Source organism: Phodopus roborovskii, unplaced genomic scaffold (genome assembly GCF_943737965.1).
Source record: "Phodopus roborovskii unplaced genomic scaffold, PHOROB, whole genome shotgun sequence".
NCBI classification, from domain to species: Eukaryota; Metazoa; Chordata; class Mammalia; order Rodentia; family Cricetidae; genus Phodopus; species Phodopus roborovskii.
The window spans coordinates 23,283,201-23,296,074 of NW_026126563.1; the positions used below are offsets into that span (position 1 = coordinate 23,283,201).

At 43.7% G+C, this 12,874-nt stretch overlaps 1 protein-coding gene across 2 annotated transcripts; it reads right to left on the reverse strand.

Moving 5' to 3' along the window:
• Window positions 1–9,701, reverse strand: Znf24 (zinc finger protein 24). Of its 2 annotated transcripts, none has more exons than XM_051202103.1 (4): window positions 9,588–9,701; window positions 6,280–6,780; window positions 5,481–5,625; window positions 1–2,487 (listed from the first exon to the last, which is right to left on the reverse strand). In XM_051202103.1, the coding sequence occupies exons 2-4, from the start codon at window positions 6,697–6,699 to the stop codon at window positions 1,949–1,951; spliced, it is 1,104 nt and encodes a 367-aa protein (XP_051058060.1). In that variant the 5' UTR covers window positions 6,700–6,780; window positions 9,588–9,701; the 3' UTR covers window positions 1–1,948. The 2 variants fall into 2 exon arrangements, with proteins under 2 accessions (XP_051058060.1, XP_051058061.1); XM_051202104.1 differs by lacking the exon at window positions 9,588–9,701 and adding an exon at window positions 9,080–9,140.
• Window positions 9,702–12,874: the final 3,173 nt, after the last annotated feature.

Genomic DNA, 12,874 nt, shown 5'->3' on the forward strand with positions numbered 1-12,874 from the left:
TTCCAGTTACTCCGTCTCAGAGCAGAGGAGTTTAGAGCTTTATTGGATATTAACTTGTTTCCTCTCAGCCACAGAGAAAAGACCCAAACAAAGTCCCTACATTTTCTTGTATAACTTAAAAATACATTATAGCATTACTACATATTTATACTTCAATAAATCTTAATCTATAAAGCACATTTCTTATAATTGTTATCAGAACTCTATGAACAAGCTTCATTCGGCCTCACTTCACCAGCTGGCATTGCATTTATTACTGTTTTTCAATAGGCTCACGCAAAAAAATCTCACTTTTCATCTTAAAATTGGCCAAGCACCCGATAGAACCCAAATTGCTGGAAATATTTGTACTCCCATGGATCATTTTCCATGTAATGATGCCTGTCTTACATATAAAAAAACAAACAACAACAAAAACCCCCAAACCTCTTATACTCAATCTTTAACTTCCAGAGTTTGCCATTAAACAGTAGAACCACAGTACTTGGATTCTTAACCAAGGCATACAGAATCCTACTACTAAAATGTATTACTTTATTTTTTTTTAAATGTGTTAAGACTGTAAATTAAAAAAAATTCAATCAATTCTGACAGTTAATAAACTAGTTATTAATAGCCTAGTTGTTTATTTTTTAAAGTAGAACAGTCCATTCAACTTAACATGTAGTTATAACTGCTATGCTACTAGAAATTACATTTGGATTTTTAAGACTCAAAAATTCTCAAACTAAAGAGTGTATCTTGAACTCACCTCTGAAAAGTGCTAAGAGCTAACTAGCTAGCTTTCTGAGCTGACATCTCTCCCTCCAAACACATCACACTGGTAAGAGAACTACAACTCTGGGAACCTCAGAGGTGGCCTGGGAATGCTGATGGGGACACCCTTATGACTTACAGTGGAACAAATACCTACCTACTTACAGTAGGATTACAGTACTTTGCACAGTGCATTGTCGGTAGAAATGTTTAATAATAAATGCATGGCTGTTTTAGCCTGGTGCTCAACCCTTTTGTATCAAAGGAATAAAAATAGCAAACCTGATATCGTTGCCCTCTCATCAAGGAACTTTTTATCCTTAACTAGGATGAGGGCAAAATGAGTTAGATTTGTGAGTTTTTCTAAAAGCCACATCATATAACTGCCTTAATTTTATATTTGCCTTTCAACACCAGCATTCACTACAAATTCTTCCTTAGTGTTACTTTTACCTTTATGTTCACAAGTGTCTATTTTTACACAGGAAAACTGCTTTCATTAGTAAGATGCCCACAAGTTAGATAAAATCAGGTTTTAGTTTGTTTTTTGTTAAGTTTTCCCGTAGAAAGACAACTGTGCTTAACAGACACACCACAGTTGTAACTTCTCTAATTCCTCCCTTTCACTCATTGAAGTTTTGCTACTGTCACTCATCTGAGATCGTAAGGCTCATTTAACATTGAGGCTTTGACTAGCCTCTACTATTTTTCTCAAATATGCTCAAACTGAACAAAAGGAAACGAAGTTTTCAAAGGTGTTTTTAGATGCTTGAAGATGGGCTTTTAGAGTTTACAATTCCTACGCTGCCTTTTAAAATAGAAAGATACATGTCCTTACAAAACAACATTTCAATAACCAACACTGAAATAAAATATTAGTCTGAAAAAGGAAAATGTTAAGAAAGGGACAAAAAATCAGGTAGCTCATTACTTGGGAGAAAAAAAAGAGACTATAAACATCCCATGGAAAATTTAGGTATTAACACCTGAATTATTTAAAATTTCAGTTTCTAGGCATAACACCATTTCTCTCAAGATAATAATGGTGAATGAGGAATCCTTTTTTTGTATTTCCCAGTGGATTTTCTCAGTCAACAGGGAAAAAAACCTTTTCTGTATCACTTCATGTTTTTAATTTTGTCTTCATTTCTGAAGAAAAAGACCTGAGTGCTTATTGTTTCCCCCTAATTTTTTAAACTTTCACAACATTCAAAAGTTTCTCTGCATTGTGTCTTCTCTGATGTCTAAAAAGATTTGAGCTTTGACTGTAGGATTTTCCACACTGAACGCATTCATACGGTTTCTCTCCAGTGTGGATTCGCTGATGATTAATAAGCCCAGAATTCTGGCTAAAGGCTTTCCCACACTCAAGACACTTGTAAGGTTTCTCCCCGGTATGGACTCGCTGGTGCTGTACAAGGATGGAGCTTCTGCTGAAGGCTTTGCCACACTCGACACACCCATAAGGCTTCTCCCCGCTGTGGATTCTCTGATGGAGAATGAGGGCCGAGCCCTGGCTGAAGTGCTTTCCACATTCGTCACATATATGCTGTTTCTTTCGAGAAGGGTTTCTCTTTCTTTCAAATCTGCCCTTGGGTAAACAGGTTTCTCCATATTTAAAAATCTGAGGAACACCTATATTAAGAGTGCCAGGAACTTCATGAGCTTCTACAGCTGAAGCAATCTCCTGCTTTGGAGCCAGCGTTCCATTCTCTGTCCTAGCATCATCATCTGAAATAAAGAGAAAATGTTCCCATTTGAAGAGAAAAGAACTTGAAGGGGGAAAAAAGGTTTGTTATTGTTGTTGAGACAAGGCCTCACTATGTAGCCATAGCCAGCCTGAAATTTGCTATATAGACTAGGTTGGTCTTAAATTCACAGAGATCTGCCTACCTCTGCCTCCTAAATGTTGGGATTAAAAGTGTGCACCACCATGCCTGGTAAAACAGTTTTTCAAGAACTAAAAACAAAACAAACAAAAACAAAACTGTATACATCTATGAATATATAAGGTTGACAAATCTCAAAAAAGAAAGGGGGGGGGCGATTATGAGATCAATGAGCTAATGGCATGACAGCAAAATGACTCAGGTTTTACCTAAAACAATTTTTTGTTTGTTTGTTTGTTTTGGTTTTTCAAGACAGGGTTTCTCTGTATATCCCTTGGCTGTCCTGAAACTCATTCTGTAGACCAAGATGTCCTCAAACTCAGAGATCCACCTGTCTGTCTCCCAAGTCCCCTAAGTGCTGAGATTACAGGTGTGTGCCGCCACCCAGCGAGTTATATCAAAATTTAACAAAGGGACTGGAGAAATGGCCCAGCCATAAGGAGCACATGATCCTTCAGAGGACCCAAGCTCAGCTCCCAGCATCCACTGAGAGTCTCACAACCATCACAACTCCAGGTCTAGGGGGTTCCAACTTCCTCTTCTGACCTCTTTGGGCAACTGAACAAGTGGCATACATATACACATATACATACACACATACATACAATACAAGAAAAATTTAAAAATAGACTATACTATTTTTATTAAAATTGACTATTTTCTTAAAATAATAAAAAAAAGTAACAGATTATAAAATAAAGGGGAAAATAAAAACAAATCGATACAGGCTAGGTCTAAAAGAAACTTTGGGAAGAAAAATAATGGCCATAAGGAAATGGTTTTTAAGAAAAGGAAGGTATAACAACAACAACAACAAAAGTCTGCCAAACAATAGCTATTGCTGAAATAAATCAGTGTGTCACAGTCAATACTGGGATCAAAGCAGAAAACATGAGTCCGGACTAAGAAAAAAGCCAAGAACTGGGTGTGGCGGCACACTCCTTCAACCCAAGCACAGATGTCTGTGACTTCAAGGCCAGCTCCAGACCAGTCAGGCCCAGAGAATGAAAAACACAAAAAACAAACAAAACAAGCTATGAATAATCTGAGGGCAACCTATGTAACTTAAGTCATGGCACTTAAAACTTCAATATGCAATAAATGAAAATTCCGTGTTAAAGAAACTTGACCCAATTTGGTATCTGTCAATGGCAGCTAAATTATTCCTTTTAAGTCTTAGTGAGATGTGTCTAGGGGGGAAAAGCCTCAATTTGATAAGTGGCAGCACTCCCTACCCACAGGCTCCCTACCCTCCCTACTCACTGACATTTCTCCTGAAACTTAAGCCACACAGAATAGACAGATAACACATGGTGAGCAGCAGCATTCAAAAGTGGCCAATAATGGATGTCGCCAAGGATAAGGCAAATGAGAAAGCAGGAGAGGAGACCCAAGGGCCCGAGGCACTAATGCAACTTAGCTACTTGAAATGTCAAGTATGAAGGGCAAGGGGACACATGACATGAAGTAAATAGAACTTTCTGAATGTGAAAGTGACCAGGCTACTAAAATGAGGCCAGGAGTGGAAAATCATTCTAAAATTTAGGAAGGGGACAAGTTTTCTACCCATGAAAGTGCACCTCCAATGAGCAAATATAGCTCTCACCATATCACACTAAAATGTCCCACGAGCCAAGAAAAACCACAGTGGTGAGCAGATTGCACCTCTACCTCAGTTCTGCTTTAGAGTATTCCCTCATATAGGAAGAAAACCTGTTCACACCCTAGTGTGTGGCATACAAGCATTTCTCCACCTACCTCAAGGGGTGATTCCTAAAGCAACCTCAAACAAAACTTCATACGAAGTACAACACAGCAAATTTAGAACACCAGGTCGTATGAACAAGAATACAGTATTAAGTACCAGTATATCAGAAACAAAAAACAAATCTGAATTATTGTAATTAGACTTTGATATTTCTGCATTTAAATCATATGATAACTTGGCAGCCAGGTTTAAATACATACTTAGGAAGAAATAATTTAGCCTACTATCATTTCTGGGGTTTTTGTTTGCTTGCTTGTTTGTTGAGCTTTTAGAGGGCTGTAGAAATGATTCAGTGATGAAGAGCACATCCGGCTCCCTGCAGCACGTTAGGTACTGTAACTTCGGGGGAGCTGGCGCTAGTCCTGACCTCTGAGAGGACTTGCACTCACATGCACACCGTCATATACAAGCACACATCCTTTTCAAAAGAAAATCTTTTTTAAAGTTTCTTAAGGAGTCTGGAGAGAAGGCTTGGTGGTTGAGCACTGCTGCTCTTCCAGAAGACCCAAGTTCAATTCCTAGCACCCACATGGCAGCTCACAACCACCTGTAACTCCAGCTCCAGGGAACTTGACATCCTCTTCTGATTTCCAAGGACACCCAGCATGCACATGCTACCCACACACATAAAATAAATTAAAATGGGAAAAGTTTAAAAAAAAAAAAAAAAAGAGTAGGTACAACATTGAAGCAAAAAGAAAAGTTGAAATTTAGGAAGACTTCTGTAACAAATAAAAGGGTTGAAGGAGACTTCAAGTAAGTTTACTATATTAATATGGTTAGGCAGGGGACTAAAGTCAAAACAGCAGAAAAAACAGATAAGCAGTACCATGTAAAAAATAGACATGGTCTACAGGCACTGGCTCAGAATAAGGCAAATGGGTAGTCTTCATGAAAGAAAAGCTAAAGATGTTACTGTCTAGGAGTAAAATACCCATGACCAGTGAGTCTTCCATCAGAAAAGTCAAGCTCTTCCCAGTACAGCTATTTCTAAACAGCAGCTTAAAAGTGCCAAAAGGACAAGCCAAGCACTCTGGACAAAAGCCACATGGTGTTCTGGTCCTCACCACAGTGCCTCAGAGAATGGAGTTCCCAGGATGCCCACTTGAGCTGATTCTCTACAGCATCAAGCTCAGAACTTGGTAATCCCTGAGCATCTTCTTGAGATATCTCTTCTACAATCACTTCCCGTTTTCGCCGACGGAGAGAAACCTGAAAACAAGATTTTAGTTTGGTTGAGAAGGAATTTTGATACTAAGTACACATAAGCGAAGCCACAAAAAATACACTACGAAGTCCCAGACAGCAAAGCAGTGTTGTGGGATATTTGCTTAACCATGTAAAGATGTGTTGCTCTTTTATCTTGCCTATGTATGGCACATGATTAGTCTAATAAAAAGCTGATAAGCCGAGAGGGAGGAGGTATAGGCAGAACTTCTGGGCAGGGAAAGTAAGTAAGAAGAGGGATTTAGGCTTGGAGAAGAAAGAAAAGACAATGGAAATGCCAGGGGCCAGCCTGCCAGCCAGCCACAGAGGAAGCAGGCAAGCAAAATATATACAACGAAAGAAAGGAAAAAGCTCTGAAGCAAACCGTAGATGAAGAGAAACTGTTAAGTTCAAGAGCTAGTGGGACAAGCCTAAGCTAAGGCTGAGCATCCATAATAAGTCTCTGAGTCTTCAATTGGGAACTGGTTGGCAGCCCAAAGACAATCCCAACTGCAGAGCAGCACAGACATTGCAGGGTGGCAAGTGACCGGGAAGGAGGCACAGACATAATTCTAACTTAGTCATGTGAATTAATCCAGCAGTCTGCCCACTGCTATGTTAGTGTTTCCGACTTGGGAAAAATGAGGTAAACATGCTCACCGGCTGTCCAGGATCATCGAGTTCACTTTCCAAGTCCTCTAGAACGGTCACTGCCTCCTCTCCATTCTCGGGGTGATGTTCTCGAACCCAAGTCTGTAGCTCCTTGGGTAGGATGGCAACAAACTGCTCTAGCACTACCAGCTCCAGGATCTGTTCCTTCGTGTGTGTCTCTGGTCTGAGCCACAGGCGGCAAAGTTCACGGAGCTGGCTCACAGCCTCTCGGGGACCTGGTGAATCCTGGTATCCAAATTGCCTGAACCGCTGTCGGAAAACTTCTGGGTCAGGGAGATGATTCCAGGGAATGCTTGACCCCTCTTCACCATCAGGATCCTCCTCTAGTTTCACTCTCAGAATTTTTTCTTCTTCATCTGGATTTGGGATGATAAGTATTGAGTCTTCTTCCACAGATTGTGCGGACATCCTGTTACAGTACTTCAAGAAAGGCAGTCAAGGCAGGATATAGACCTCACTCAGAAATACTATTTTTCCTCAAAGGTATTCCTAAGGTATAAGAAATAAAAGACACACATAAATTACCAAATACCTGAAGATATTTGAAAACAATAGAAAAAAACCTAATTTTTATTTTTACTGGATTAAAATTCCAATCAATAGTCCATATTGACTGAAATGCTACCACAGTTGGTAGACTACAGCCAAATCTAGCCTGCTGCCTATTGCACTATCCATAGTAAGTGTAGCGTAAAAATTTAAATGGCTAAAAAGCACATTTCATGATAGAAAAATATGATGTATCTGTCTAGAGCCAACAGTCATTCAGTTGGCAAAGGAAGCCACGGTCAAGCCTGATGACCTGAGTCCGATAACCAACATGTACATAGGAGAGAACCTGACTTCTGCAAGGTGTTCTCTAGTCTCAACAAGTATGGCATTACATGTGCATGCCTACACATATACATATGATATAAAAATATTTAAAATTTTTAATGGTCTTATTTGTGTGTACTAATGCACATATGTATGTCTGTGTGAGGGTTCCCCTGGAACAGTGGCCATGTGAGTACTGAGAATTGGACTTGGGTCCTCTTGAAGAGCAGCCAGTGCTCTTAACTGCTGAGCCATCTCTCCAGTCCCATGATTTTTAAATTTGTTGTCTATAAATCATTAAATTTAATTGTGGTTCAGGCTATAATGGTAGAATTGATGGGGTTCAACAATTTCTGCTAAGATCTAAAGCAATTTAGTATTTACTACCTGGCCCTTTCCAGAAAAAGATTGCCAGTCTGTGACATATAGTCAATGAAAGGCAATTAAATAGCCTAAAGAACCCATGTAGGAATCAGCCTATCTCAGTGTCCTCTGATAGTTCTGAACCCTTGGGGCTGAAGAATTATTTCAGTAAGAATGCTTGTTGTCCTTGCAGAGAACCCAGATTTGATTCCCAGCACCACAAAACTCTTCTGACCCTCCTCAGGTACCAGGCAGACACATGTGCATGTATACATATAATAAAAAAAACTAAGTATTCAGAACTGTAGGACACTTAAAACACTTTGACATTCATTCTGTGTTGGTACATCTCAGCATAGAAGTGGACATCAGAGGACGGCATGCAGAAACTAGTTCTCTCCTTCTACTATGTGGAACCTGGGATCCAACACAGGTTGTCAGGCTTGAAGCAAGCCCCCTACCTGATGAGCTACCCAGCCCACCACACTTTTCTTTTTGTTTTTGCAAGACTGGAGTAGGAAACAGGTCAACCATCTCCCCGGCCCTGGGGTTAGGGATTGTATACAAGGACTTTACACAAGTGCTCCACTGCTGAGCTAATGAGTGTGTGCACTCTCTCTCTCAAGTTTGTTTGTTTTGAATTTGAGTTGTTTAGGGATTCCCTAAACAAAATATATGTGAAAAAATGTTCACTAGTAGCTGGGTGTGGTGTCCTAAACCTGTAATCCCAGGTCCTAGGTAGAAACAAAACTATCCTCATCTACACAGCAAAGCCAACTGGGCTATTAGATCTTGTCACAGATTCACTTTTACACAGTTCACATAACGCCGAAGAAACTATTGCACATAACATGCAAATGTTATTTAGGCATCCACCATACCATACATGCGTTTAAACTTACTGTGACAGTTCATCAACTGCAGCAAATTCTATTAGGAAAACGCACTCACAACTTCTCACAATGACCAGGAGTCTTTTTTTTCTTAAGTGGCTCATCCTAGCTTTTCCTCTGGGGAAATCTGTGAGCTACTTTCCAATCCTTTTAGTATTTGCAAAATCATACTGGTGCCACAGTTCCCAGCACATTAAGAATAATAAACTTAGCCAGGCGGTGGTGGTGCATGGCAGGCCTATAGTCCCAGCACTTGGAAGGCAAAAGGCAAGCAGATCTCTGAGTTCGAAGACAGCCTGGACTACAGAGACAGTACAGTCAGGACTGCACAGAGAAACCCTGTCTGGAAAAGGGGGGGGGGGGGAAATGTGTGTATATATACACACACACACACACACACACACACACACACACACACACATATGTATACACACACACACACACTTTACAGTTACTGTTTGTCTATTTATCAGAGCCAAGGATATAAAAAAAACCAGAAACTTAAAAAAACCTTATGGAAACCTGTCAAGATGAAGACAAAGACTCAAACTGTACCAAACAGACAGACCATATAGATCTATTAAATATTCTTGAGTGGGATGATGGCCTGGTAACAAAATGCAACAGTCATTTGTTCCTATTCCTGGACCCGACCCTATCAACGACTCAAGCATTTCTACGTAACAGAGATTTTTTTCTTCTATTTTGTACTGCACCAGGAGGAACGTCGTCAAGTACTTGGCGGGATCCTGGTCTTCAACGACCTCCCACCTCACAACGCCGAGCCCAGCCAGCCCCAGTGGGCCCCGGTCAATTCCGGCCGATGTCCTCTTCCCAGCGTCCACCGCGAAGGGCCACAGAGGCCCCAGAACACCCCACCACACTGGACGGGCGCTTCCGCCCTGGGCCGGCGGGACTACAAATCCCAGAAGGCCGTGCGCGAGACCCACCGGATCCCACCTCGGTTTGAGCGACTCCCAGAACGCTCCGCGAGCCCGCAGAGCCTCGAAATAGAACAAAACCGGCCGGTGGGGGAGGGGAGGACATGACGGCGGGGACGCGGGCGGCTCCGCGGGCGCCCGAAGTGCGGCAGGCCGCCCCCGCCGCCGCCCTTCCGCCGCGGCCTCCTCCGCGCACGCCCGAGACGCCGAACGACGCCGGCCGCTCCCGCCGCGCCCCGACCCGCGCCCCCTCCTGGAACCCTGGCCCCCGCACGCCGCTGACCTCCGGCTCGGGACCCGCAGCCTCGCCGTCCCGGGCAGACGCTGCGCCGTCGCTTACAGCCTCTTCCCACAAGCCCCCGGCGCGCACGGCTTCCGGTCCGCAGGACGGGGGGCGGGGTGGGGGGGGCAGGCGAAGCCCCGAGTTGCCATGGGGACGCGCGGCAGGCGGGGGAGGTGCGGCTGGATGACAATGGCCGCATTGAAGCCGAGCCTGGCCTGGCGCCTCTGCCGGGGTGGGCGCCGCTCCCTGTCCCACTTCTCGAGAAGGAAAGGGGAGCTAGAGGAAGAAGGTAGGCGGCAGTTGCACGAGTGTCCCGTGCAATGAAAGTGAACAGTTCTGAAAGCCTGCCACAGTCGTGCGAGGCACACTCTCTGTGCTCTGCGTGCGTGCAAATGATTCCCTTCGCCCCCACGTCCTGTAGTGCAGGAACTTCTACTGGTCCCGCTTCGGGGCCGACAGCTCGGGCACTTAAACATGGCTCACACCGCTCTCTCCCACTAGCCGTGTTACAGAGGTTATGACGAGTTATCAGACAAGTTGGAGCTAGTTGAGAACTTCGGCTAGTTGCCCCAGGGGATTTGCAGACAGACTCTATGCATACTGGTTGCTTCGTGCCAAAAAGCAGCAGCAGGCATAATCAGTCAGACCACCTCATTCCCCCATTTAAAGTCCGCTGGTGCATCTCAGTTACCTTAACTGTGACACTAAAAAAAAATGTTACATTGTTCTGCAGGTCGTCTATGGTCTGTTGCCTGCGTTTACCTCTGGCTATGACTCTGGCTTATTGTGGAGCCTGGGCCCCACTGGCCAATGCTCTTTCCTCCAGGTGGTCCTCAGATGCTTAGGGGCACTCTCAAATGACCTCATTACTTAGTTATGCTTTGAAAGTCCTGTGAAGGTTGAGTGGTCTCTGCCTTCTGGTTACCACAGCGCCCCCACCTGGTCTCAGGATGCTGGCCGGTATATAGAAAACTCAGAAAGTACATTTCATTTGAACAAATGAATTGTGGGCTGGTGACATTGCAGCCGTTGCTAGGTCACATGTCAGGTCTCAGAAATGGCACAAAAGAACCCTGTTTTGGAAAGTCTTGTTGAAGTGTAGGTCAGGCCTTGCAGACCATTTAAAAGGTCCTTAAGCTTTGCCATATTGTCTCATTCAGGAAAGGGCCTCTGCCAGTGTCGCAGGCCTCTGTTGGGTCAGAGAATGAGCAGTAAGCAAGCAGCTGACCAAATAGCAAGCTGTTTCCATCCAACCAGAGCCCACCTTCCCATAACCCCTGCTAACTTCTTTCTTCACTGGGAGGCTTTCTCCGCCGTTTCACTCTCCAGTTTGGCCTCAGCCTGGGTCGGGCTTGGCTACTCTCTACAGTTTTTTCCTCTTTTGTGACTCCTAAGAGCTAACTCAAAGCACACTTTTGTTTCTTTAAGAGAATTTACAGCAGATTATTCCTGAAACACAAAGTAATAAACATACTCAAGGAAAGATGTGACATTTTGTAATCTGCTTTGCCTCTTGATTCCGTTCTAAGTTCTTGTTAAAGTAGTAAATGGGCACCATTGTGGGAATTGCCTCACCACATCACTTCTTTGAAGGCGCCCACCTAGGAAAACTGTCATCTCAAGCCCTAGTAGGAGGACGTTTTCCCAGAATGGTAACCCTGGCCTTAAAGATGAGTCAAACTGGAGCTCCTGGTGGTGGAGATACAGCTGTTAGGAGCGCACACTGCTGTCCAGCAGCCCATAGCTCCATTCCCAGCTCACAACCACCTGTAACTTCTGCTCCAGGGGGTCCAACAACCTCTTCAGTGTCCACCACACTTGTACATGCATGGCATATACACAGCACACACACATACACACATACATTTAAAAAGTAAATCTTGCCGGGCAGTAGTGGCTCATGCCTTTAATATCTCTCCTCTCTCCACCTCTCATTTCTCCCCCCCTCCCTCCCTCTTCTTCTCCTTCCCTCCTTCTCTTCCTCGATCTCCCCCCTCTCTCTCCCCCCTCTCTCTCTTGCTTGTGGGTCAGATGTAAGCACTCAGCTATTACTCCATCATTATGGCTGCCTGTTGCTGCCAAACAAAAAGCTGGCTTTGTCATGTTGCTTTGTCACAGCAATAGAAAAGTAACAGCCAGCAAGACAAAGTTCCTGGAGCAGTGCCAAGTCTCCTGGACTCAGGTGAATCCCAGTAGTAACCTGCCAGAATTGTGGGCAGGTCTCCAGGCTGGAGAGCTGTACCAGTGAAGGCTCAGATCCTGACTGTTAATATTTAGACATCTGTACTGGCCTGCCCTTGGAGTTCTGGAGTTCTGACTGAATATGTCCTCAGCTGCAGCCACTAAGAGCACCACCTGTGCACATTCACTATGTTCCCCTTTAAAAGAGCCCTGCCCACCTCTCATCCCCCTTCCCCCCCCCCCCCTCTCTCTCTCTCTCTGCCTTCTCTCCCATTGCACCTGTCCCCTGAGGCAGGTCGACCCCCTCCCCTTTCCCTTTTTACCCCTGAACTCTGTTGCATGGTGGTGTTCTGAGAGATGTTTTTTTTTTTTTTTTTAACAACCCTGACCACAGGCCCACCACTCTTCTGTCTTTCCCATGAGAAGGCCACCAGGCTCTTCCAGGATTGGTAGATGGCATGTTGATGACTTAACTTGGAGGACATTTTGCCTGGCAATAGCCCAGGACTTTAAGGCTTAATCCTGAGGGTGTGGGAATCCCCTTACTGATGCTTCAAAAATACACTAAAGATTGAAATGGAAACAAGACAACCAAATTCCCTCTTCCAAACAACTAAGATCAGAAATGAGGTACTGCCCTTTCCCTTGACATCAACCACTTTCAAAGATACCCTCCTTAAGACAGCCAAGGAGCTAAGACTCATTAACTCGTGTATGTGAGCGATTCACAGCTTGTGAAAAAGCCCTGTCCAAGGGGTGATAACATGTTAGTAGAAGATCAGCCAGGGCTGGAAAGAACCTGCCAGAGAACAGGGACAAGAGAAGACTAAGAAAATTGTTCCCTCTGGAGCAGGTTCAAAGGACCAAAGAAACTGCCTCATGGGAAAAAGACTTTGGGTGGATTTTTCAACTTCTGGTAACTATTAAACTATTATTTATGAGGTATACAATCCAGGGCCTTGTACATGGAAGGCTCTACCTCTGAGCTTTCCCCAGCCCCAACAATACTATTTTGATATTAGATGAGCCATATCTTTTAAAGCAATCACTCATCTTATATATTCCAATTTTTATAGTCTTTAATTTATCATTTTCATCATCAATAT

Coding starts and splice junctions, on each gene's coding strand:
- Znf24 (XM_051202103.1), bottom strand. CDS start 6,699: ATGTCCGCACAATCTGTGGAAGAAGACTCAATACTTATCATCCCAAAT. Junction 5,626..6,279: donor TCGATGATCCTGGACAGCCG/GTGAGCATGTTT, acceptor TCTTGTTTTCAG/GTTTCTCTCCGTCGGCGAAA. Junction 2,488..5,480: donor CCATTCTCTGAGGCACTGTG/GTGAGGACCAGA, acceptor TCTTTATTTCAG/ATGATGATGCTAGGACAGAG.